Source organism: Xyrauchen texanus, chromosome 11 (genome assembly GCF_025860055.1).
Source record: "Xyrauchen texanus isolate HMW12.3.18 chromosome 11, RBS_HiC_50CHRs, whole genome shotgun sequence".
Lineage (NCBI taxonomy): Eukaryota > Metazoa > Chordata > Actinopteri > Cypriniformes > Catostomidae > Xyrauchen > Xyrauchen texanus.
In genome coordinates this window covers 24,053,135-24,076,967 of record NC_068286.1, presented here as the reverse complement: position 1 = coordinate 24,076,967, position 23,833 = coordinate 24,053,135, and the positions used below count along the sequence as shown (strand labels likewise).

At 43.8% G+C, this 23,833-nt stretch overlaps 1 protein-coding gene across 1 annotated transcript in view; it reads left to right on the top strand.

Annotated features, from left to right (window-relative positions):
* LOC127651244 (cytosolic purine 5'-nucleotidase-like) overlaps positions 1 to 23,833 on the top strand; it is a 52,230-nt gene that overhangs the window by 12,196 nt on the left and 16,201 nt on the right. Inside the window, exons 4-8 of the mRNA XM_052136991.1 lie at positions 9,086 to 9,203; positions 9,322 to 9,417; positions 9,525 to 9,616; positions 14,747 to 14,804; positions 15,446 to 15,539. Of these exons, the coding sequence (XP_051992951.1) occupies positions 9,086 to 9,203; positions 9,322 to 9,417; positions 9,525 to 9,616; positions 14,747 to 14,804; positions 15,446 to 15,539 (458 nt within the window). The remainder of the gene's footprint in view (positions 1 to 9,085; positions 9,204 to 9,321; positions 9,418 to 9,524; positions 9,617 to 14,746; positions 14,805 to 15,445; positions 15,540 to 23,833) is intronic.

Sequence of the window (23,833 nt, the reverse complement as noted above, 5' to 3'; positions counted from 1 at the left end):
TTAGAATTAGCGCGCTCATGAAAATTAGATGAGACATAGCGCATCATGCTGCGCTTAACGTGGTTTTGAAAATATAGCTCATATTCTTTGTTGATCTCAATCAAGGACTACAAATGAGTATTAATTTAAACCTTACAGGGTTTTTAGATCACACTCCATCAATATGCTAGATCCGAGCACTGATTGATATTTTCTCTTATTTGTTGAGTCCATTCCCTAGCCAAATCCCTTTTGTGATTGGGACCAGCAAGCAAGATAATACCCTGCACATGTACAGAGCTGTGGCACAAACTCTCCATCTAAGCTTGGTTTTGACAGCCTTTCAACCTGATAGTCAATTAAATCACAAAGGAAACCTGCCACCTCTGTAATACTGGCCAAATGTTTTTTTTACTGGCAAAATAAATAAAATACTGTTTTAATGGCAGTATAATTTTTACTCCAGAAAACTGCAGATTTTTTTAATTGGCAAATTGAAGACCCAAACTGTAGGGTTTATGAGCTGTTGTTTAACAACCTGATAATACAGTCCAAAGTCAACCAGAGGCTGAATGTAGTGGGTAAGCTTGATGGGTGGGTGGTGGGGGAGTTTGTTTATCTTTCTCAAAGACCACAAATTTTATTTTCTAGCTAATTGTTACCTGAGCAATGAACTCCAGCCAGCCATCATCCCCTCGGCTTATCAGCATGCAGTTTTGCTTGTGCAGTATATTTATATATCCAGGAGTGTGTTTGCCTTGTGGTGGATGAAACAGATCTTCATTATCCGAGTGGCCACAGGTTGACTCACAGACCTTTGCAAATGGCAAAGTGGCAAAGAGAATTATAAAATGTTGCATATAGGAGCATGTAGCTTCTCTCTGTAGCTCCATGGAACACAGTGAAATGGAGATAGAGGAACAGAGAGAGAGAGAAGGAAGGGGCAGTTGGGTTTATGCACAGCTGATATTTGGAATCTGACCTGAGTTAGTGACTCTGTTGGAGTTTGCTTGCCTGGCTGTGGCTCTGTGGGGGATTCACTTCTAACCACCTCCCCTATCAACAGCCTGTCTGTCAAACATCTGTAGAGATCAGACAAGGCCTGACACAGACCCTGAGGCTCACTGGATGCATTTGTAAAACCTCAGAGAGTCTATGCCAGAGCTTTTCCATAATCTGCTCACATTCACACACATCCCAGTTTCGTAAAGACAAAAATGACAACACAGTGTGATGTCTAATAAACATTGTCTTAAGTTTACTGAAAACCTTTGACATTCTCTCTCAAGAAGCTCCACTCTTTCATCTTCTTGTACACAAATGCCACTAAGGTACCACTAAACTAAAGATTAATTTAATTGTCTGTGCGGATGGTGATTATCTCCCTGGTCTTGGTATCACTCCAATTTGCCGTCATTGCCATCTTCTATTTGTTTGTTTTGCATTATTATCTGTTTTAGGCTTGTAATTGTAAGAGATTTGTATGGTAGATAATGATTTAATTCCAGCAGTTACTACTTTTATAAAAAGCAAATTTGTATCATTTTTGTATATTTCCGATGTTAATTGTTTTTTAAATATTTGTTGCTGCCTACCTACTAAGTTGTGTCACTCTCTAGGACAGTAAAGACCGAAAATGGAAGTGAACATTGTCACACCAAAAAAATCTGTATCATGGTGCATTGCAATATGATTAATATTGAATAATTATACTTTTATTAAATATTATGGTTACACTTTAAAATAAGGTTCAATTTGTTATTATTAGTTAACAACATTAGATAACATGAACTAACAATGAACAATACTTTTTAAGAATGTATTAATCTTAGTTAATGTTAATTTCAATAATATCAACAAATAAATTTTTTAAATCAAAAGTTGTATTAGTTAACATTAGTTACTATTAGCACGATGAACTAACAATGAACAACTGTATTTTTATTAACTAACATTACCGAAGATAAATAAATGCTGTAACAAATATGTTGTTAATTGTTTATTCATGATAGCTAATGCATTTACTGATGTTAACATATGCAACCTTATTGTAAAGTGATAACAATATTATTTTAAAATAATAATAAAAAAATTATTTGCAGTGATTTCTGCCCTGCAACAGATACATTCAATTCAGTAATTGTTTTCTTTTGTAGTTTAGTTTAAGTCTAAACAATATCTACAAAATAATCAAGAACACAACGTACACAGACAAGGTCAAATGTAGCCTTTTTCTTATGAAATGAAGAAATCACTAATGATTATTAATTTGCTGTTTATTTGTTGGTGTTTTTTCCCAATACTTTCTATTTTCTGCTATCACTGTCTATTTTATGTATGTCTAAGAAGTACCCGACAAATAAACAAATTAGTAGTAAACGCATTGTTTGCCATGTTGACCTGAACTTAAACACTTTTTTTAATCCTTTTTTTCTCCCAATTTGGAATGCCCAATTCCCACTACTTAGTAGGTCCTCATGGTGGCACAGTTACTCACCTCAATCCGGGTGGCAGAGGACAAGTCTCAGTTTCCTCTGCTTCTGAGACCGTCAATCTGCACATCTTATCATGTGGCTCCCAGCATGTGGAGGCTCATGCTACTCTCCGTGATCCGCACACTGCCACACGCCCCATTGAGAGCGAGAACAACTAATCGTGACCACAAGGCGTTTTCCATGTGACTCTACCCTCCCTAGCAACCGGGCCAATTTGGTTGCTTTGGAGACCTGGCTCGGCACACCCTGGATATGAACTCACGACTGAAGGGGTGGTAGTCAGCGTCAATTCTCACTGAGCTTCCCAGGCCCCCAAACGTATAAATTTATTGAGAAGGCAGCTGACCTCGAGACAATTGTTTCCATCTTTTCAATGTTATTTTCATGATTTCTACAAGTTGTAATATTGAAAATAAAAGCAATATTTGGAAGAAAAACAAAGAAATGTATTATTTGGGATCTAATGTGTTGGAAAATAGCAAAACTATTTTTTGGAGGATTAAGAAAAAAAATGCATGAACAAATAGTTGCATGTGTCGTAACGTTGCATACAGGCGCGAAAATCAGTTCGTGGGGAGTGTGACTGTAACATTGTCGCAAAAGATGGACAAACAGGAGATTTGGACACAGTGCTGGCCCTATCTAATAAGCAACAGATGTGGCTGTATAGGGCCCCCACAACCACCAGGGGGCCCCCAACCACAGGATAAGTTCAGAAAATGTATTATTTGCACCAATTATAATTAGCAGTGGCACACATCCTGGCTATATGCATGTCAATAGTTTGACTGAACCAGTTGAAACTACAAAAAATATTATATAATCATTAAAGAAAAGGCATATATAAATATGTGAATTTAACCCTTAAAGGGCACCTATTTTGCCCCTTTTCTCAAGATGTAATTTAAATCTTTGGTGTCCCTTGAATGTGTCTGTGAAGTCTCAGCTCAAAATAACCTACAGATCATTTATTATACCATATTGAAAATGCCAATTTTTGGGTGGGAATAAAAATTAGCTGTTTTTGTGTGTGTGTGTGTCTTTAAATGCAAATGAGCTGGTGCTCCCCACCCTGTATCCAGAATAGGGTGAAGTTTTGACATCTCTGCTTCGGATAACTAGACATCATAAGCAATATGACTGACAGCGAAAATAGTAGTGTTCAGCCATATATGCTTGAACCGGTGTCAGACACTGATGAGGGAGAGTCTCCATCAGAAGTAACAACTTTGAGAATGAACCAGGAAGTTTCCGAATGGTTATTTGATACATTTGTTTATTTGTTGTAGGGTTTTTTTCAGCAGTTTTGCAATGATTGATGAACAACACACACAAACACACAAATACTGTTACAACATTCACTATGCACTATAATGAAACAACACAAACAAACAAACATCAGTCAACAGTGTCACTTTGAACAGAATCTGCAAACGGCTTGTTCTGAGACAGTGCTTATGATTAACAGGGATTAAAAAAAAAAGGACTGGGTGGATTTTTATCATTAAAGCAACTCTAGTTGTGTACAAAACTCAAAGAGCTTTCGAGATGAATATAAAATCCCGCTGCCAGTGATGTATTAAAGTTCTGTCACAATACTACATGTAATGAATATGTTGTTATATTATATACTGTTTTAGAATTCAATATAACACACTGCTGTGCAAATCCTATCTGCCACAATTTACACCATGGTGCAATTATAATATGCCACTATTCTCTATAAATTTAAATAGCATCTACATACTTAATTTGGAATTCATTTTAATGCAAATTTAATTAATTTGCACAGTCTTGGAATTTCATAAAAGTTAAATATTAATTTGTGCATGTGATTGTTGTGTTTGGTTATTTAAAAATAAACATGGTTTCATTTGTGTACTTGTGAAGCAGTACCTGTGCTAATAAACTAGTTATTCGTTTATTTTTATTTATTTATTTTAGCATTTTTAAGCTTCATACTTTTGAAACCTCCAAATAAAAGGCATGACAAAATAGAACACAAAAATCTAAACTTTTAACACCACAAAAAACATTGACAGAAAGCACAAAGGAAATTTGGTCTACCTACAAACCTAATGAGTCATTACAAATCTTGTGAAAGTTTGCTGTATATGGTTTTGCTTCTTTTTACTTACAGTATTAGCCTATAAACCTACTGTATTGTACTCTTACTGTATGTAAAAAAAAAAAACTTTTGCTGGAAAAATTGCTTTGAAATACAGGCACATGATAGAACAACTGCAAATGTGTTCTCAAACTGTGTAACAAATTAAATTAGGGATGTTCCAGAGTTAAGTTCCTACCCTGCCCTAACACATCTGCCTGTAATTATTTAATGACATGTTTTTCTGTACATGTCTTTCTTATTTAATTTCTCCTTCAGTTTGGTGTCAGGATGGAACAAGAAACATAGGGGCTCAGGGTCTCGCAGAGAGCCTTTTGTTGCTGAAATGCAAATCTGTTCAGGCTTGGGGTCTAATTGGGTTTAAATCTGTGAGGGCAAGTGGGTACTGTTTCACTGTGGATTAGATCACGGGGCAAACAGGACCCTGCTAGCCTTTGTTACATGAATGTTCTGGTACCCTTAGTTTGCCATGTTGGTGTGGACATGTATCACAGGTGCTGTTCTAAAGAGAGAAATAAGGGAACTCTCCCAGAGAGTTTCTTTAAATACACTTACAGCACCATGTACATGTCTTTTATGTTTTATTTTTGGTGTATGGTTAGAGAGAATGGAAAACCAAATATCCAGATCCCATCTAGAACAGATTTTGCTTGGAGGGCATTTACAGTAATTCCAGTCGGAAATGTTCAATATTTTGCCACTTCACAGTTGCTGGTATAGTTATAAATTTTAAATAAAGTGAAAGTGATTATTTTTGCAATTGCATTTGTTGCCACTAGTCCTTCAGAAAATACTTTAAAGGGTCATTACTGTTACGATGCAGGAGGCAGACAAGGGGTTGGATCCAAATGCAGTGATTTTATTAACAACGGTGAAAACTAAAGGACAAAACACAAACAAAGGAAATACCCGCGATGGGGAAACAAAACGCAAGCACGGAAAACATCAAAGGCAGAACAGGCAGGATGAACATGAGGAGGAGCACGGAGACAGGCATCCACAAACATCAACGATAGACAAGGGACTGGAGAACAAACAGGGTATAGGAGGCCACAGGACAGAGGCCGGCTTTGGTGGCCTAGGAGATGGCCGAGGGGCAAGGACCGGTTCAGGTGGCCTGGGAGGAGGAGTGGCCACTGGGGAGGTTGGTGAAGCCGCGTGAGGCGGAGCCAAGGAGGACCTCTGAGGTGGAGCCGAGGGAGGCTCGGGAGGCGAAGCCAAGGGAGGTTCGGGAGGTGGAGCCGAGGACGGCTCAGGAGGCGGAGTCGAGGGAGGTTCAGGAGGTGGAGCCGAGGGAGGCTCGGGAGACGAAGCCAAGGGAGGCCCCGGAGGCCGGGCCGAGGCAGGCCCAGGAGGCAGAGCCGAGGAAGGTTCAGGAGGTGGAGCCGAGGAAGGCTCAGGAGGCAGAGCCGAGGGAGGCTCTGGGAGCTCAGGAGGCGGAGCTGAGGGAGACTCATGAGATGGAGCTGAGGGCGGTGGCGCCGTAGGCAGCTCTAGAGGCAGAGCCAAGGAAGGCTCAGGAGACGGAGCCGTAGGAGGCTCTGGGGCGGAGCCGTAGGAGGCTCGAGAGGCGGAGCCGTAGAAGGCACGAGGGGCGGAGCCGTAGAAGGCTCTGGAGTCTCTGGGAGCAGAGCCGTAGGAGGCTCTGGAGGTGGAGCCGTAAGAGGCTCTGGAGTCTCTGGGAGCAGAGCCGTAGGAGGCTCGGGACGTGGAGCCATAGGAGGCTCGAGAGGCGGAGCCGTAGGAGGCTCTGGAGTCTCTGGGAGCAGAGCCGTAGGAGGCCCTGGAGTCTCTGGGAGCAGAGCCGTAGGAGGCCCTGGAGGCGGAGCCGTAGGAGGCTCTGGAGTCTCTGGGAGCAGAGCCGTAGGAGGCTCGGGACGTGGAGCTGTAGGAGGCTCGAGAGGCGGAGCCGTAGGAGGCTCTGGAGTCTCTGGGAGCAGAGCCGTAGGAGGCCCTGGAGTCTCTGGGAGCAGAGCCGTAGGAGGCCCTGGAGGCAGAGCCGTAGGAGGCTCTGGAGTCTCTGGGAGCAGAGCCGTAGGAGGCTTGGGAGGTGGAGCCGTAGGAGGCTCGAGAGGCGGAGCCGTAGGAGGGTCTGGAGTCTCTGGGAGCAGAGCCATAGGAGGCTCGAGAGGCGGAGCCGTTGGAGGCTCGGGGGGTGGAGCCCTAGTAGGCTAGAAAGGCTTGGGGGGGCGGAGCCCTGGGAGGCTCAGGAGACTTGAGATGCGGAGCCTTGGAAGGCTCGAGAGACTTGATGGGCGGAGCTCTGGAGGGCTCGAGATGCTTGAGAGGCAGAGCCCTGGGCGGCTCGAGAAGCTTGAGAGGCGGAGCCCTGAGAGGCTCGAGAGACTCGAGAGGCGAAGCCCTGGGAGGCTCGAAAGGCTTGAGGGGCAGAGCTCTGAAAGGCTCGAGAGGCTTGGGGGGCGGAGCCCTGGAAGGTTCGAGAGGTGGAGCCCTGGAAGGCTCGGGAAGCTCAGAAGGCGGAGCTCTGGAAAGCTCGGTAGGCTTGGAAAGCGGAGCTCTAGGAAGCTCGGTAGGCTTGGAAGGCGGAGCTCTAAGAAGCTCGGTAGGTTTGGAAGTCGGAGCTCTAGGAAGCTCGGGAGGCGGAGCTCTGGTAAGCTCGGAAGGCTCGGGAGGCGGAGCTCTGGAAGGCTCGGGAGGCAGAGCTCTGGAACGCAAGGGAGGCGGAGCTCTGGAAAGCTCGGGAGGCTCAGAAGGCGGAGCTCTGGAAAGCTCGGGAGGCGGAGCTCTGGAAAGCTCGGGAGGCTCAGAAGGCGGAGCTCTGGAAAGCTCGGGAGGCTCAGAAGGCAGAGTTCTGGGACGGTTGGCTCTGGGACGGTAGAGGCTTCTGGCGCTGGCTCTGGGACGGTAAAGGCTACAGGCGCTGGCTCTGGGATGGTAGAGGCTACAGGCGCTGGCTCTGGGACGGTAGAGGCTACAGGCGCTGGCTCGCTGACCGTGGCAGGTGTGAGCTCTGGCTCACTGACCGTGGCAGGTGTGGGCTCTGGCTCGCTGACCGTGACAGGCGTGGGCTCTGGCTCGCTGACCATGGCAGGCGTGGGCTCTGGCTCGCTGACCGTGGCAGGCGTGGGCTGAGAGGCGGAAGCTTTCCTTCTCTTCCTCCTCCGGGCGGATGAAGTTGGCCTTGCTGGCTCGTTGACGGCGACAGGCATGGGGGTTTGCTCGCTGACCGGAGGGACTGGCGTGACAGGGAGAGCTAGGGACGACTGAAGAGTCACCGCTGTGGGAGGGGAGGCAGGATCCTCCTCCACAACATCCACAGTAAGTGGCGAGCCGCATACCAGCAGCGTCTCCGCCACAAAATCACAGAGCGTCCAGCTGCGCGTCGCCGGTGGCAACCGCTCCCTGAGCGAATCGGTCAGGCCATCCTTAAAAAACACCACCAGGGAAGAGTCAGGGAAGTCGGTGGCACACGCTAGGTTCAGGAAGTCCCTAACGTGATCCTCCACCGGGCGGCTTCCTTGCCTCAAATCCAGTAGGCGACAGCTTGCCCGGAGAACCGCTGGATCCATATGTGGTCTATCGTTCTGTTACGATGCAGGAGGAGGCAGACAAGGGGTTGGATCCAAATGCAGTGATTTTATTAACAACGGTGAAAACTAAACGGACAAAACACAAACAAAGGAAATACCCGCGATGGGGAAACAAAATGCAAGCACGGAAAACATCAAAGGCAGAACAGGCAGGATGAACATGAGGAGGAGCACGGAGACAGGCGTCCACAAACATCAACGACAGACAAGGGACTGGAGAACAAACGGTATATATACACTGGATACAAGATGATGACAAACTACAATCAGGTGAGCACAATGACACAAGGCTGGCAGTGATGAGTGCTGGGGATCATGGGAAATGTAGTTTTAACACGAAGACAGTGAAACACGGGGCGGACAACAAGGAAAACGTGACATGGAATGTGAACAGAGACGGGTGAAACAGAAAACACGGGACAGATAGAAAGGGATCATAACAATTACATATTTTTTTCACATTTTATTATTTCCCCTCAGTTTAAATTATAATGTTAGTAAAGGTTTATTTTATTTATTTTACTTAATTACTTTGCACCAAGAACGGAGATAATTTAGTAATATATTTTCCACCCTGTCTCTGGCCCTCTGACTGAAACGATCCGTTTTGACCTCAGCCTTTCCTTTAAACATCAATATTAGTTTTTTTGCATTGGATAGGAGGTTTTGAGTTCTGACAGTAACTTTACCTTACAGTATGTTAACTCTAATATATCAAAAGATCAAGAGAATTTTTATTACTCATGACATGAATCCTTTAAATGAAAAAATAAAACAAAATCCACTGCATCATACTTAAGGATCATTAATACTTACTAAAGTGCTCATTCAAATGTAACATAAATAATTATGTAGTTCTGTCATTTTTTATTATTATCTTTGCTGTTTAATATGTGTGTAATATGCTCTCTAAAAAAAATCTCTTTCTATAGTTTACAAATCACCTGAATATGAGTCTTTGGGATTTGATCTGACTGTTGAGCGGCTGTTCTCCATTGGCTACCCACAAGAACTACTCAGCTTTGTTTATGACCCCACTTTCCCTACAAGGTGATGAACTCTCATTTGCGGAACATTACTTTGAAACAGTTATCATTGCAAAGACTGTCTTATGATAGAATATTAATAGGATAATTAACACATTTAAACCTTTATTGTCCTTACTCAGAGGTCTGGTGTTTGACACCATGTATGGCAACCTCCTGAAGGTAGATGCTTATGGAAACATCCTGGTCTGTGCCCATGGCTTTAAATTCCTTCGTGGGTGAGTAATCACAAAACCCTGTACTGCCCTGCCTGGATTGTCTTGTTACTGATCTCTGTTGAAACCAGTGGAGTATGTTCTTATAATGTTCCTGTGCTCCCTGCCAGCCCTGACATCCAAGAGCTCTACCCAAACAAGTTTATCCAGCGTGATGACACAGAGCGCTTTTACATCCTCAACACACTATTTAACCTTCCAGGTAGCTAATTCATCACTGTCCCTTATCCCTGTCACTGGCTGCCACTCAAACACACATTTACAGTGACGTGAGTGAGTGATGTCTGACGTATCATATTTATGAGTTATGAGCACATGAATGAATTGTGGATGATATACGAATTGCCGAGTTGGGATGTTGGAAGGGGCATCTCAAAAGATGACAAAAAGCAATGATTTTGCAAAATTAGTTAAACTTTTATTTCAATAATTTAAATTTATTATGTATGATAGTCAGCTAATTATTCACCCTTCGTGGTTTAAGAAAACGTTATGGTTACTGTTGTAACCTCCGTTCCCCGATGCAAAGAACAAGAAGTTGTGTCAATTGTAGTGACTGTAGTGCAAATAAGTTACCTATTCCTCGTCCTCCCTGACCTTTCACAGCACCATTGAAAGAAGGCTCACTGGGGGAAATGCGTACTTGCGCAGCCCCCTCTGTGCCTGAGAGGGGCCTCCGTTACGGAATACCAGAGCGGGCAGTGGGAGTTGTCTTGGGAGGCAAAGAGGTCTATCTGTGCAATGCCGAAGCAGCCCCAAATCAGCCGGACCACCTGGGGGTGGAGCCTCCACTCTCTGCTGAGCGAGACCTGTCGCGACAGCGCGTCCACCATCGTGTTGCAGTCACCAGGGATGTGAGTGGCGAGCAGTGACCTGAGTTGCGGCTGACTCCAATGGAAGAGATGGCGGGCGAGTTGTGACATGGGACGGGAGCGTACGCCGCCTTGGCTATTTATGTACGCAACCGTGGTGGTGCTGTCTGAATGGATCAAGACGTGCTTGCCCCGAATCAGTGAAAGAGACCTCCGCAGGGCAAGGAGTACTGCCAACAACTCGAGGCAGTTGATGTGCCAACGCTGGCGGGGCCCGGTCCAGGAGCCAGCGGCTGCGTGCCCGTAGCACACGGCGCCCCAACCCAGTTGAGAGGCGTCTGTGGTGACCACGACACATCTGGACACCTGCTGTAGGGGGACTCCTGTCTGCAGAAAACAGAGATCTGTCCAAGGGTTGAAAGTCTGACGGCAGGAAGGGGTGATAAACACAAGGGATGTGCCGCGGTGCCATGCCCATCTCGGGACTCGAGTCTGAAGCCAGTGCTGGAGCGGTCTCATTTGCATCAATCAGAGCGGCACGACCGCGGCTGAGGATGCCATATGCCCCAGGAGCCTCTGGGACTGTTTGAGAGGAACCGCTGTGCCTGGCTTGAAGCGAGCAAGGCACGCAAGCACTGACTGTGCACACTCTGTCTTGAGGCGCTGACATTGTGACCAAGTCTAACTCCAAACTGAGAAAGGAGATGCTCTGAACTGAAGAGAGCTTGCTCTTTTCCCAGTTGACCTGAAGCCCTAAACGACTGAGATGCGTGAGCACCTGGTTTCTGTGGGCGCATAGTAACTCTCAAGAGTGTGCTAGGATGAGGCAATCATCGAGGTAATTGAGTATGCTGATGCCCCTTTCCCGCAGCGGGGCAAGGGCTGCCTCTGCGACCTTGGTGAAGATGCGAGGGGACAGGGACAGGCCAAAGGTGAGGACCTTGTTCTGATACGCCTGGCCATTGAATGCAAACTGTAAGAAGGGTCGGTTTCGAGGCAGAATGGAGACGTGGAAGAACGCGTCCTTCAGGTCTACCGCCGCGAACCAATCTTGATGCCGAGCGCAGGTTAAAATTCGCCTCTGCTTGAGCATTTTGAACAGGTGTCTGTGTAAGGTCCGGTTGAGAACTCGCAGGTCCAAGATTGTCCGCATCCCACCACCTTTTTTGGGTACAATGAAGTAAGGACTGTAGAAACCCTTCTTCATCTCGGCTAGAGGGACAGGCTCATCTCTGTGGAGTGGCAATCTCTGCTCGTAAGGTGCTTCAGTTTTCGCCGCGCAATGGAGTGGAGCGAATACTGCTGAAACAAGGTGGGAGCTTGTTGAATTGAATTGCGTAGCCAAGTTGGATGGTCCTGGCAAGCCAACGCGATGGGCTGGGGATCGCAAGCCATGCATCTAAGCTCCGTGCGGTTGGCACTAACAGGACAATTGTTTTGGACGTACTGGGTGGGGCCTTGCAGCTGGGGGGAGCAGGTAATAGTGCGTCGGGAGGCAAACACGCGTCCCGAGGCTTAGGTGCTGAGAAAAAGCTCAAAGGACATACCTTGCTCCGCGCACCTGGCAGAGGTCCTTTAGGGACGTCCTCGAGACTCGTCAGCGCTGGCCTGCCGGGGCTGGGCAGTAGTGGGTCCGGAGGCGAGATGGCCGCGTCTGGGGAGCTGGGACTGCAAGGTTTTGGTGCCGGGGTGCCGTGAGAGCGGCGCGCGGCGGTCTGATGACCCAGGAAGTGAGGAAATCGCTCTTTTATTGAAAATTTTGGTACCGCTTCCCAAAGGGGGTGCGGCGAAAAAAAAAAAAGGGAGAACTGAGGATTCTCATCCCGGCCCTCCACCGGGGGATGGAGTGGTCTTGCTACCATCTCCGGAACATACGTCTGGCTTCCTGGGTGCACAGTATCAGGAGCGTTTAGGGGCTTTACTGGCCCTGGAAGAGGTCTTGGAGACGGGGGCGTACGCTACCTGCGGGGTGCTCGACACTGGGGCTGAGAGCTGGGCCCAGGTTGAGGCAGAGCTGACGGTAGTTTCTTCGCAGGGGGATGCCCGCAGCGAGCAGACTGAGGGCGGCATGCCCTGTGACAGCCCTGAGAGCGAGGTCAGTGGCAGAGCGCAGTTCCTGCAGCACATCGGGATCGGGACTACCCTGTTGCAGTTATTTGAGTGCCCTGGCTTGGTGTACCTGCAGGAAAGCCATGGCATACAATGTGAAGGCGGCCTGTCCAGTGGCGCTACAGGCTTTCGCTGTCAGCGACGATGTTGTACTACAGGCCTTTGAGGGGAGTACCGGGCTGTCCCGCCAGGTGGCGCCATTCTCAGGACACAGGTGGATCGCAACCGCCCTGTCCACCTGAGGGACCTCCGTGTACCCGTGGACCACTCCGCCGTCCAGGGTAGCGATAGCGGACATGTGAGGAGGTCAGTTCCGAGTAGTAAAAGGTGCCCTCCACAAACTCGTCAGCTCGTCATGCACTTCCAGGAAGAAAGGTACCGGGGAGGGCGTGGCTGAGAGCGGCACCCGGAGCCGAGGTACCAATCATCAAGGGTTCCAGTCCAACCCTACGCTCACAGCGGCCCGGGAAAGCATGTCGGCCATCTGCGCGTCAGACTCTGACTGGGCGGCCTTGCCCGAGGATGGGAGGCCGGTCAGGTCTTCAGCGTCAGATGACTGAACACTCTCCGATGCAGCGGCGATGTCATCATCCAGACCTGGCTCCAGGTATGATGCAAACAGGCAATGAAGCAAGCCAATGTCATCCCGAGCACGGACGGAAGCAAACGAGCGTGCCTGGGGGCGGGTGGTTCGTGGGGCTGTGCCCGGCGAAACCGAGCCTGCTGCCATCCCCAAATCACCTCCATCGCCAGCTGGGTCATCCTCAATCCCGTGGGAAGCAGGAGCGACGAGGGGGGCGGCTGGAGTGGCGTTCGTTTTGAGAAATGAAAGCCACGACCACAATGTTGCCATGGTCATCTCCTCGCAGTAAGAACATGAACCATCCACAAACGCTGCCTCGGTGTGAACGCTACCCATATACCCGTATGTCCGGGGGCGGGGCAAGCAAATTCTATCTGCCAACTTAACATTGACCTTTTCTCAAATTCAGAGGTACGCAAGGCTCTGAGAAGAGACCCCTTGGGTCACTACAATTGACACAACGTCGAGTGAGTGACAGAAGGGGAACTAATTAGAAATATGTTAGATACCATGCAATAATTATATCATATATGTTGTATATAAGTGATGTTAATTCACCGGTACAACAGAAAAAGAGCTTTTGCCATTGTTCATTGTGTAATTGTTTAAGTTTGGCTTCTTCTGTATTTGTTTCCCAATGAATTCGTGACATGTAATAGTAACGAATGCCCGACTTGCAGGTACGAGCTTCCTAGGTGCACTTGAAGGCAGCATGAGTGAGTGTGTGTCTGAAATTCCTGAACTGCAAAGTGTGTTTGAACAATTTAGCTCTTTGTTCTAACTATTGTAGAGTACATTGCTGGCATATTGTATTGTATATAATAATCAAAAATTGGTTTTCTTGTGTTTTATTTTGTCTCTTTTAAATTTAGTTGATGTGATTCATTCTCATCAAAATACGGGCTTGGTTTGAATTATAAGCTCATAATTGAAGTATTTTAAAGATGTTAATTGCTGTGAATTGCATACTTACAGTCTATGGTAATTTTTCGGGTGATCAAATCAGGCAAGTCAGATTGCTATTTACAACAGGTATTAACATATTATTGATATCTCAAATTCATCTCCTTTGACTTATGATAAGATTTTGAGGGGAGGATCTCTGATTTCCTGAGTACATCACTCACTGTCTATGTGTATGTTTATCAAGTTCAAAAAAGTTAAAACATAAAAATCACAGTAAGTTGGCACAATGTTGCTTTCAAATCCACTTTCAAATATTTATCTTACCTTACAAAAATCGAGAGTTCATTAAAAAATTACCGCAAATTCTCCACCGATTATTTTCACATGCAAAGGAGCAAGCAAACGAGTCCACTGTTTCTAGGTTTGCTGGCCAGGTTTGCTGGTAAGGTTTGTGGCAGGTTCACCACTACCTGTGAAGAGCTGCAAACTTCTGTCAAACATTTGCAGCGCATCACATGTTCATTTGTATGTGAAAATAATAAGTGTCAAAATTGCTGCAAATTTGCACCTAGATTGCCAGAAGATTTTTTGTAGGGTTACTGTAAACTTGCCGTTTTGAGCTGAATGGTTATTGTTCGAGTCGAGGACCTGATTGTGTTCTATATTACGGCATGTTGGTATCAGGCATACCTGACTGCATTTACTATATATTTGTGCACATTTCCAAGTGTTTGTGATCAGATCATTTACACCTGTATTTCACGCTGAATGCTATGTTGTGATGGATCACACAAAACGGATGTTAATACCAGAAATAAACAGGGTCAAAGTAACAAATTGACAAAAGCTGCTTTAGTAAGTTTTGCAGGCTTACATTTAGGTTCTTTTTGCACTCTTCCTCTATTTATCTCTCTCCACACAGAAACATACCTCTTAGCCTGCCTGGTTGACTTCTTCACAAACTGTGACCGATATTCCAGGTAGGTATTCTATTGACAATGATTCTATTACTCTGTTGCCTTGGACACTGCATACAGCCTTACCAGTGATTCATACCCAGTATCACATACTGTGGGTGAGGACTATTTGACACTCTCTATGTCATTTCACCAGCAATCATGTTACTAATTGATAAGAAAGTCTTAATACAGAATAAATACTTTACAACATGCTTTAAGATGGTTATCTTGTAGCCTGTTCAACTCTGTTCCAACTTTGTTTTATGATCATGCATGATGTAACTTATCCATTTACTGTAACTCTCTAATGACTAATCACAGTGCATGTAAAGAGTAAGATAAGTAAACATTTTATAATTGTAACTTGCACTTAGAAAGCATGAAAATAATTATATTCATGCACTATAAAATACATCAGACAGCCAGTATTTAGTCTAGATCAAATCTATTCAATTGAATAGTCTGTGATTGTTTTGGTGTGGATGCATGTCCTCTGAAACACCTGTTGTTCCTTTTAGGGGGAGAGAGCTTTCCTGTTTGGCTCGGACAACCTCAAACAAGGGAAGACTGTCCCATTTAAACATGTCTGACTGTCGATAAAATGTGTCAGAGCTGGTGCTCACCCTCTTAATCTGCTGTCCCTTTGTTCTTTAAACCTTTAGCTGTGAAACAGGCTTTAAGGATGGAGACCTATTCATGTCCTTCAAGAGCATGTTTCAGGATGTTCGAGATGCTGTTGACTGGGTGCATTTTAAGGTAAAGTACCCTGCCGAAGTATCCATATGTACGGAAGATGCAAGCAGCTATGATTGGCAGTGAAATGTAAATAAACTGCATGTGTTTATTGGTACACATTTGCAGCAGTGTCAGACATTTTGTTTTTAGCAGCTTTTTTTTTATTTTTTTTTTAATAATTTGAAAAATGAAAAATGAGACACCCTACGGTCTCATGGAGTTAATGGACACATGAAATAAGTACACAAGACTGAAAATTCATATGAAGTGTGCCATTTGGGACAGGGTCTATGACCGTGAACCACAATAGTCACATCTATGAGGTAATTCAAATGTAGAATAATTTTTAATGTCATAGGATGTCATAGGTCAATATCTTTTGCAGCACTTAAATGTGTTAATCCAGAAGGCCAGTATTTATCTGGAGGTCTTTGTACAGGTTTATTAATGTAATTATAATTTACGCTTATGTGTTCCTATGATATGCAATGGAAGTACATTTTTATGTTTAACATGGGTGTATTCACAATACATAGCATAATAATAATATAGCATACTAATATTTTAAGATTATTTATCATTATGTTAAGTACATCATTAAAGTTAAGATAATAAATGTATTTATATATTTTGTAGTAGCTAATATAACAAGCAAGTACACTGCGGGAATTATGAATTATACCAATGGAGTCGTATGGATTGCTTTTATGCTGCCTTTATGTGCTTTCTGGAGCTTCAAAGATTAATTTGCAATGTGTTCCACATTCAAACCAAAATATCTGACTGAGTACGTTAAGGGCCCCAAAAGTCCCAGAAACCTTGAAAAACAATATCTTAATGCAAATCTCACCCAACAGAGAAATCCCCTCTCCCTCCCCCTCCCCTCCACTCCCCACACACAGAGAATTGGCAGGGGGCACGTTGTCAGAGAGAGACAGAGAGAGAGAAAAACATAGAATGGGAGCGGTCACTCTGTCAGTCAGAGAGAGAAAAATTCCAAGAAATCCACATTCAAACCACAATATCTGACTTTCTGTTGGTCGGAGCTAATGACTGTAAATTAGAAAGTTGTTCGGCTTGACGAGAACAATATACACGCCGAGTTTTGTAACTGTAGATAGAACTAAGTTATAACACACTTTATGTGTCCATTTTTAGTCCTAAATCAATTTCCTCGCCACGGCCAAACCGTTTGAGATATCAAAAATCCATCCGGAATGTAGCATCCTCAATGTCTTGACTTCATGCTGACCGAGTTTGGTGGCGATTGGATTCATTCTCTAGGAGGAAAATATATAACTCCAGAGCACGTGTTTCCAAACAACCCATAATAGCCGACTTCCTGTTGGGCTGGCGTAAAACTTAGAGCACGAAAGTTGTTCGGCCCGATGAGATCTACAAGTGTACCGAGTTTCATATTATTACATGCACGCATGTTTGATATATGGACAAGTGTTCGAATCCCATTCCAGGGGGCGCTGTCGAGCCCCCCTGCCACGCCCGGGTACCATCTTCAGCCAGGCCCTGATGGCCGTGGGTTCTGACCTGTGTGCAAAGTTTCAAGAGTTTCGAGCACGTTAAGGGCCCCAAAACCTTGAAAAACAAAAATAAAAGCATTTTCACTCTTCAGCAAAATCAGCACCCTCCCCACAGACACAGAGAGACGTAGGGTCAGTGAGAGAGGGAGAGAAAATTCGCCAAAACATCCACATTCAAACCAAAATAGCTGACTTTCTGTTGGTCTGAGCTAATGACTGTAAATTAGAAAGTTGTCCAGCTCGATGAGAACAATATAATTTCTGAGTTTTGTGACTGTGGGTCAAAGTGTAAAGCAACCCCCCCACTTTTGTCAAAAGGTGGCGCTACTGAGACCCTGCACCACGCCCGTTTCTGAAACTTTGCACATGTCTACTGGCTAATAAATGTGATGTGTCTGTCGAGTTTCATGCAATTTCAAGTATGCTAAGAGTCTCAAAAGCATCAAAAAAGAATATTCTAGTTTGAAGCGTTGCCGCGGCGACAGTATCGAAGATATCAATAATCCTTTCACATGTCTACATCTGCCGTGTGTTTACATTATACACCTAAAGTTTTAAGTAAATCGGGTAAAAATAAGAGGGTGATTTCAAAGCATTTTGAAAGTGACACACTTCCTTCTGCCAGTTGGTGACGCTATAACTTTGACTCACAATAGTCACATCCATGCGATCGGCCTCTTACAGCGATCATGCTGCTGCGGTTTCATGGAGATTAATTAATGTATGCAGAAGTTATAACACACTTCCTGTTTCTCTTTTCGTGCCATTATTTCATTTCCTCGCCATGGCCAAACCGTTCGAGATATCAAAAATCCGCTAATTATTTTTCATCCTCAATGTCTTGACTTCATGCTAACCAAGTTTCGTGTCGATTGGTGGAATTCTCTATTAGGAGTATTTCACATTCCATTGCATGCGTTTTCCAAAAAACCCTAAATAGATGATTTCCAGTTGGCCTGAGGTAAAAAGTAAAAGTATGAAGGATATATGAAACGATGAGATCTATATGTGTACCCAGTTTCATATTATTACATGCAAGCGTGTTTGATTTATGGACCATGTTTTTGGACCCTGTTCCAGGGGGCGCTGTCGAGCCCCCCTGCCACGCCCCGGTACCAGCTTCAGCCCGGCCCTAATGGCCGCGGGTTCTGACCCGTGTGCAAAGTTTCAAGAGTTTTTGAGCACGTTAAGAGCCCCAAAAGTGCCCCAATAGTCATAAAAAAAAAAATAAATAATAATAATAATAAATATAGCTGCAAGCAGCGATGGCGGGCCCAAGCCGGTGGCACCGCCACCCCTGTGCCTTTAGGGTTTCTGTGCACGATGGGCAATAACGTAACCTCGCTTTGACTGTCGAGAAGAAGATGTGTGCTCTAGAGCTCCAACGAACATTCGCAACGACAGCTCTCGACCTAGTTAGAAGCATTTCTTGTTTGCATGACATGTGGACTTAATAAATCCTTATCTTGAGCCAAATAAACAAGCTGACATTCAGTACAACCTGTGTCTTTTGTTTAGAACACATACAAATGTTATTTATGTTTTTAGTTTGTCAAGAGATTTAAAGCACCGTTTTTGAAGACTGCGCATGTGCTGAACGTGCTCTACTATGTAAGAACAAGCCGATTATTGAATCTGGAAATGGGTGGGGCCTGTAACACCTTTAGGAACCAAACGTGCAACACTCATAAATACCGGTTGTAAATCACATTCCCTCACTCGTCTTTGAGATGGCTTCACGTGTTTGGATCGTCGGCAGTTCCATCATCCGCACACTGCATACTCGCTTCTGTGAGCAGCGCCTGGACGGAAACCTCGGTCTTCAGTGTGAGATCACCTGGGACGGCAGAGGAGGCAGACTCTGGGAGCAGCTGTTTCCAGCTCTGCGCTCTCTCAGGGCCAAAGCTACAGCTCCAGATATTCTCATTATTCACCTGGGAGGGAACAGTTTGTGTCGGGTGGGCGCAACCGCCTCGATTTTCTTCGGAAATAAAGAGTGACCTGACCGAAGTCTTACAAATGTTTCCCAGAACCAGGATGGTGTTTTCTGGCATTTTACCCCATCTAAATTGGAGAGGACAGACTGGCAGGACTGGCTATGGCACTGAACGAAGCCGGCGGTGGATCAACGGCGCCATGTCTGGCTTCTTGGCAGAGAGGCAGATGTGCTGCATTCACCACAGAAACATCGGCTTGTTCCATCTGTGCAGAGACGGAGTCCACCTGAGACCAGAGGAAACCAGCTTCTGCCGAGCAACCTCCGAGAAGCTCTGCAGGTGGAACTCAGAAGATGAAGCAACAAATGTCCTTTTAAGGGCAGCAACAATGGCTCTTTTAAGAGCCACGTTCACTCATTCAAATAAAAAGCATTTTCCAAGTGTGTGAAATTCGTTGTTCCTCACCTTACTTGATGTCGGGTTTCAGATGACTTGTTTTTAAATAAAAATGTCGATTCCTCTTATCCATTCCTTTGTAAGCATTTCAATATAACTTTCAAACCATTCAAGAATCGATGCGCTGTTTTCTGTGCTGACCACAATCCAAAACGTGCCATAAAGCAGTGGTTCTCAAACTTTTTTGTTTTGGTTTATTTATATAAAGACACAGAGAATATTACTTGCCTTACCTGATTAGAACAATGAAAAAAAATAAATAAAATAACTAGGGAATCACTAAAACGAGAGAATTATTCTTATTTGATGATACTCTCAAAACATTCCACAACAAATCCTTGAAATTGAATGATATTCAGAACAGAACACGAATAAAAAAAACGCTCTCTTTAGAATCAAAATGTTTTTACATTTGCGATGTATTTGGATGCTAAACTATTCTTTATTATAGGCTTTGTACTTTACTCACGCTCCAATACCGACGTAGAAAATTATCCTCTTTATATGCGCAAAAATATGCTTGGAAACATCACAGTGGAGCGGTGCTTACTGTGAATGATACAAATTGTACTACTGACTATTTAAACTAGGGCTGGGCGATATGGCAAAATATATTATCACGATATTTTTTTCCATATTGATCGATATCGATATTTTACGATATATAATTTAATAATGCTGCCCGTTTGAAAAGTATACTGATAATGATGCCTGAAGAAACCAGAAGGTTCAATAGTTGAACTATATAGTTTATTAACATAAATAAATAACAATGCAAACATTTAACTGTGCAAACATGGATTGGTTGAGAATATATTTTGTTATAAAAGAATATTGATAAACTTTAAATTTAAATGTTAACATTTTACTTTTAGCAAACATGCTTTATCTGCCTTGACAAAACAATGCAAGTTAGCTTGCCTTGTAACTTATTATAAAATATAAAACTAAAAGCTGTGACTACAGTACTATCACATCAAATTTCTTTGGCAGGGCAGCAAACATTTCAAAATGTTTGCAGAGGTACAACCAAGACAACAAATGTAAACAAGTGAACCACAAAGTCCCTGGCAGATTTAAGTACTTAACTGTCAGATAAATAAAATATTAATTGTGTACTGGTTTTAAATATCTCAAATGTTTTAGAGGTAGCAATCTGAGTAAAAAGTGCAAAATGTAAACATTGTAAACCAGTCACTATGCTACACCTTTTAGGTAGTGCTCAGTCATATGTAACCCTAATTACCCTATTATAGGTTTTTTGCCAGAAAGACTAGTCTGCAAAACTTTTGGACGGAGTAACATTAACATGGGCCCGCATTTTCATACTCTCGGTGTGGTCGCTGGGATGGTACCTTTTCAGGTGACCGAAAAGGTTTTATTTGTTGTGTTTCCCGTCTTGGTTATCACCGACCCGACGGCATATTTCGCGAGACCGTCTTTATTTGCGCGTCGTCGCTTTCAGATATCCAAACCACTTCCATATAATTGACGTCTTGTTACCTTTTTTGTCAACAATTTCCTCAGCTTTGGAAGATAGTTCGAGTTCGTCGTTTCCACTAATTTTTTCTTTACACTCACTTTCTTCATTGCCGGTAGCTCAAACAGTGCTCTGCTAGCAAATGGGCGTGTACTTAGACGCACAAGCCAAAATCTGCGTTCTGACTGGCTGTTGTCCGTTTATTTCTGCTTTGTAATAGGCTGTTAGGTCTATCCATATCGAGTAAACATGTCAAAAGTTTATCGTCGTAGTCTAAATAAATATTATCGCGATGCCATATCGAGATCGTTTTATCGCCCAGCCCTAATTTAAACAGAATAATTTTTATATGTTAGGTTTACTATTTTATTATTCTATTTTATTGCGGCTATAATGAACAGGCTGCGATGTCAAGATTGCAATGATGGAGTGTGTGTGTGTGTGTATTTGTAACCTTAAGTAATCATGGTTTATTTATTCATTTATTTATTCATTTGTTCTTTTATTTAACATGCATGTGTGCATTATTAAAAGTACCATTGCAGCAACGAGAACGGGTCTGAGCCAAATTATGTTAAAGATGTGTTCTGGTGACTGGCGTGTTTTTAAACCAATCAGATAAGAGTAAATCGAGAGTTAGCGATTAGCTCATCTGATTGGCTACATGAAGAAGGTGGACCCGCCCTCCACTTCAGGCTCCCGTTGGAACTACGTCATTTCAACAACAAATGGTAGATTTATCAGAAAATTAATCAGAAAGAAAATCAATCGCAAAGATCGCAAAACAATAATTATAAAAGTGGTTGTTTGCTGCCATTTTTTTTGTTTTCTTAAAAATGTAAAACACAAGCATCGATGTTTTATCACAGTTTTACAATAAAAATAAGAGTGATTTCAAAGCATTTTGAAATTTGATCATCATTCTCGGAAGTTTTGATAGGTTCGCATCGATCAGCCCATCCCTACTTTCTTTAGACATATGTTTCATGTGTTGGTTTTAATAAAGACTCGGAGTACTCATAAAACTCACAGAACGAAATATGCGTCACACTTTACTGCGTTCTCAACAACATGTAAGTCTTATTCATACGTTAAAACAACGAGAATACAGAAAATAGGCTTAGAACTCCACCTAGTGGTTATATTATAGAATTAAAGGAGAAATTACATGAGACAGCTTTATAACTTAAATGGCTTTAACTGAAATAGACAAGTTTAATATAACTATTCTGATAAGTGTATATTTCCAACATCATGTTTGTGTTATCCGTTTCTGTAAGTTTTTGTGACGTGTTTCAGAAAGATAATCGCTTAGACAGAGCAATAGTTTATTTTCATCTTAACCGGACATCACAGTTGATCACTGCAATAATTCATAATTCAATATATTGATACCCGATTTCTTTATCAACTGTTTGTTCAATTGAGACATAAGGGGGTGATTTCAAAGCATTTTGAAAGTGACACACTTCCTTCTGCCAGTTGGTGGCGCTATAACTTTGACTCACAATAGTCACATCCATGCGTCCGGCCTCTTCCCGCGAACACACTGCTGAAATTTCATCGAGATCAGTTAATGTATGCAGAAGTTATAACACACTTCCTTGCATTTATGCTGCCTTTATGTGCTTTTTTGAGCTTCAAAGTTCATTTGCAATGTGTTCCACATTCAAACCAAAATATCTGATTTTCTCTTGGTCAGAGCTAATGACTGTAAATAAGAAAGTTGTTCGGCTTGACGAGATCTAGAAGTGTACCGAGTTTCATATTATTACATGCAAGCATGTTTGATATATGGACAAGTGTTTGAATCCCATTCCAGGGGGCGCTGTCTAGCCCCCCTGCCACGCCCGGGTACTGATGGCCGCGGGTTCTGACCTGTGTGCAAAGTTTCAAGAGTTTTTGAGCACGTTAAGGGCCCCAAAAGTCCCGGAAACCTTAAAAAACAATATCTTAATGCAAATCTCACCCAACAGAGAAATCCCCTCTCCCTCCCCCTCCCCTCCACTCCCCACACACAGAGAATTGGCAGGGGCACGTTGTCAGAGAGAGACAGAGAGAGAGAAAACATAGAATGGGAGCGGTCACTCTGTCAGTCAGAGAGAGAAAATTCCAAGAAATCCACATTCAAACCACAATATCTGACTTTCTGTTGGTCGGAGCTAATGACTGTAAATTAGAAAGTTGTTCGGCTTGACGAGAACAATATACACGCCGAGTTTTGTAACTGTAGATAGAACTAACTAAGTTATAACACACTTTATGTGTCCATTTTTAGTCCTAAATCAATTTCCTCGCCTCGGCCAAACCGTTCGAGATATTAAAAATCCGTCCGGAATGTAGCATCCTCAATGTCTTGACTTCATGCCGACCGAGTTTGGTGGCGATTGGATTCATTCTGTAGGAGGAAAATATATAACTCCAGAGCACGTGTTTCCAAACAACCCATAATAGCCGACTTCCTGTTGGGCTGGCGTAAAACTTAGAGCACGAAAGTTGTTCGGCCCGATGACATCTACAAGTGTACCGAGTTTCATGTTATTACATGCAAGCATGTTTGATATATGGACAAGTGTTCGAATCCCATTCCAGGGGGCGCTGTCGAGCCCCCCTGCCACGCCCGGGTACCATCTTCAGCCCGGCCCTGATGGCCACGGGTTCTGACCTGTGTGCAAAGTTTCAAGACTTTTCGAGCACGTTAAGGGCCCCAAAACCTTGAAAAACAAAAATAAAAGCATTTTCACTCTTCAGCAAAATCAGCACCCTCCCCACAGACACAGAGAGACGTAGGGTCAATGAGAGAGGGAGAGAAAATTCTCCAAAACATCCACATTCAAACCAAAATATCTGACTTTCTGTTGGTCTGAGCTAATGACTGTAAATTAGAAAGTTGTCCGGCTCGAT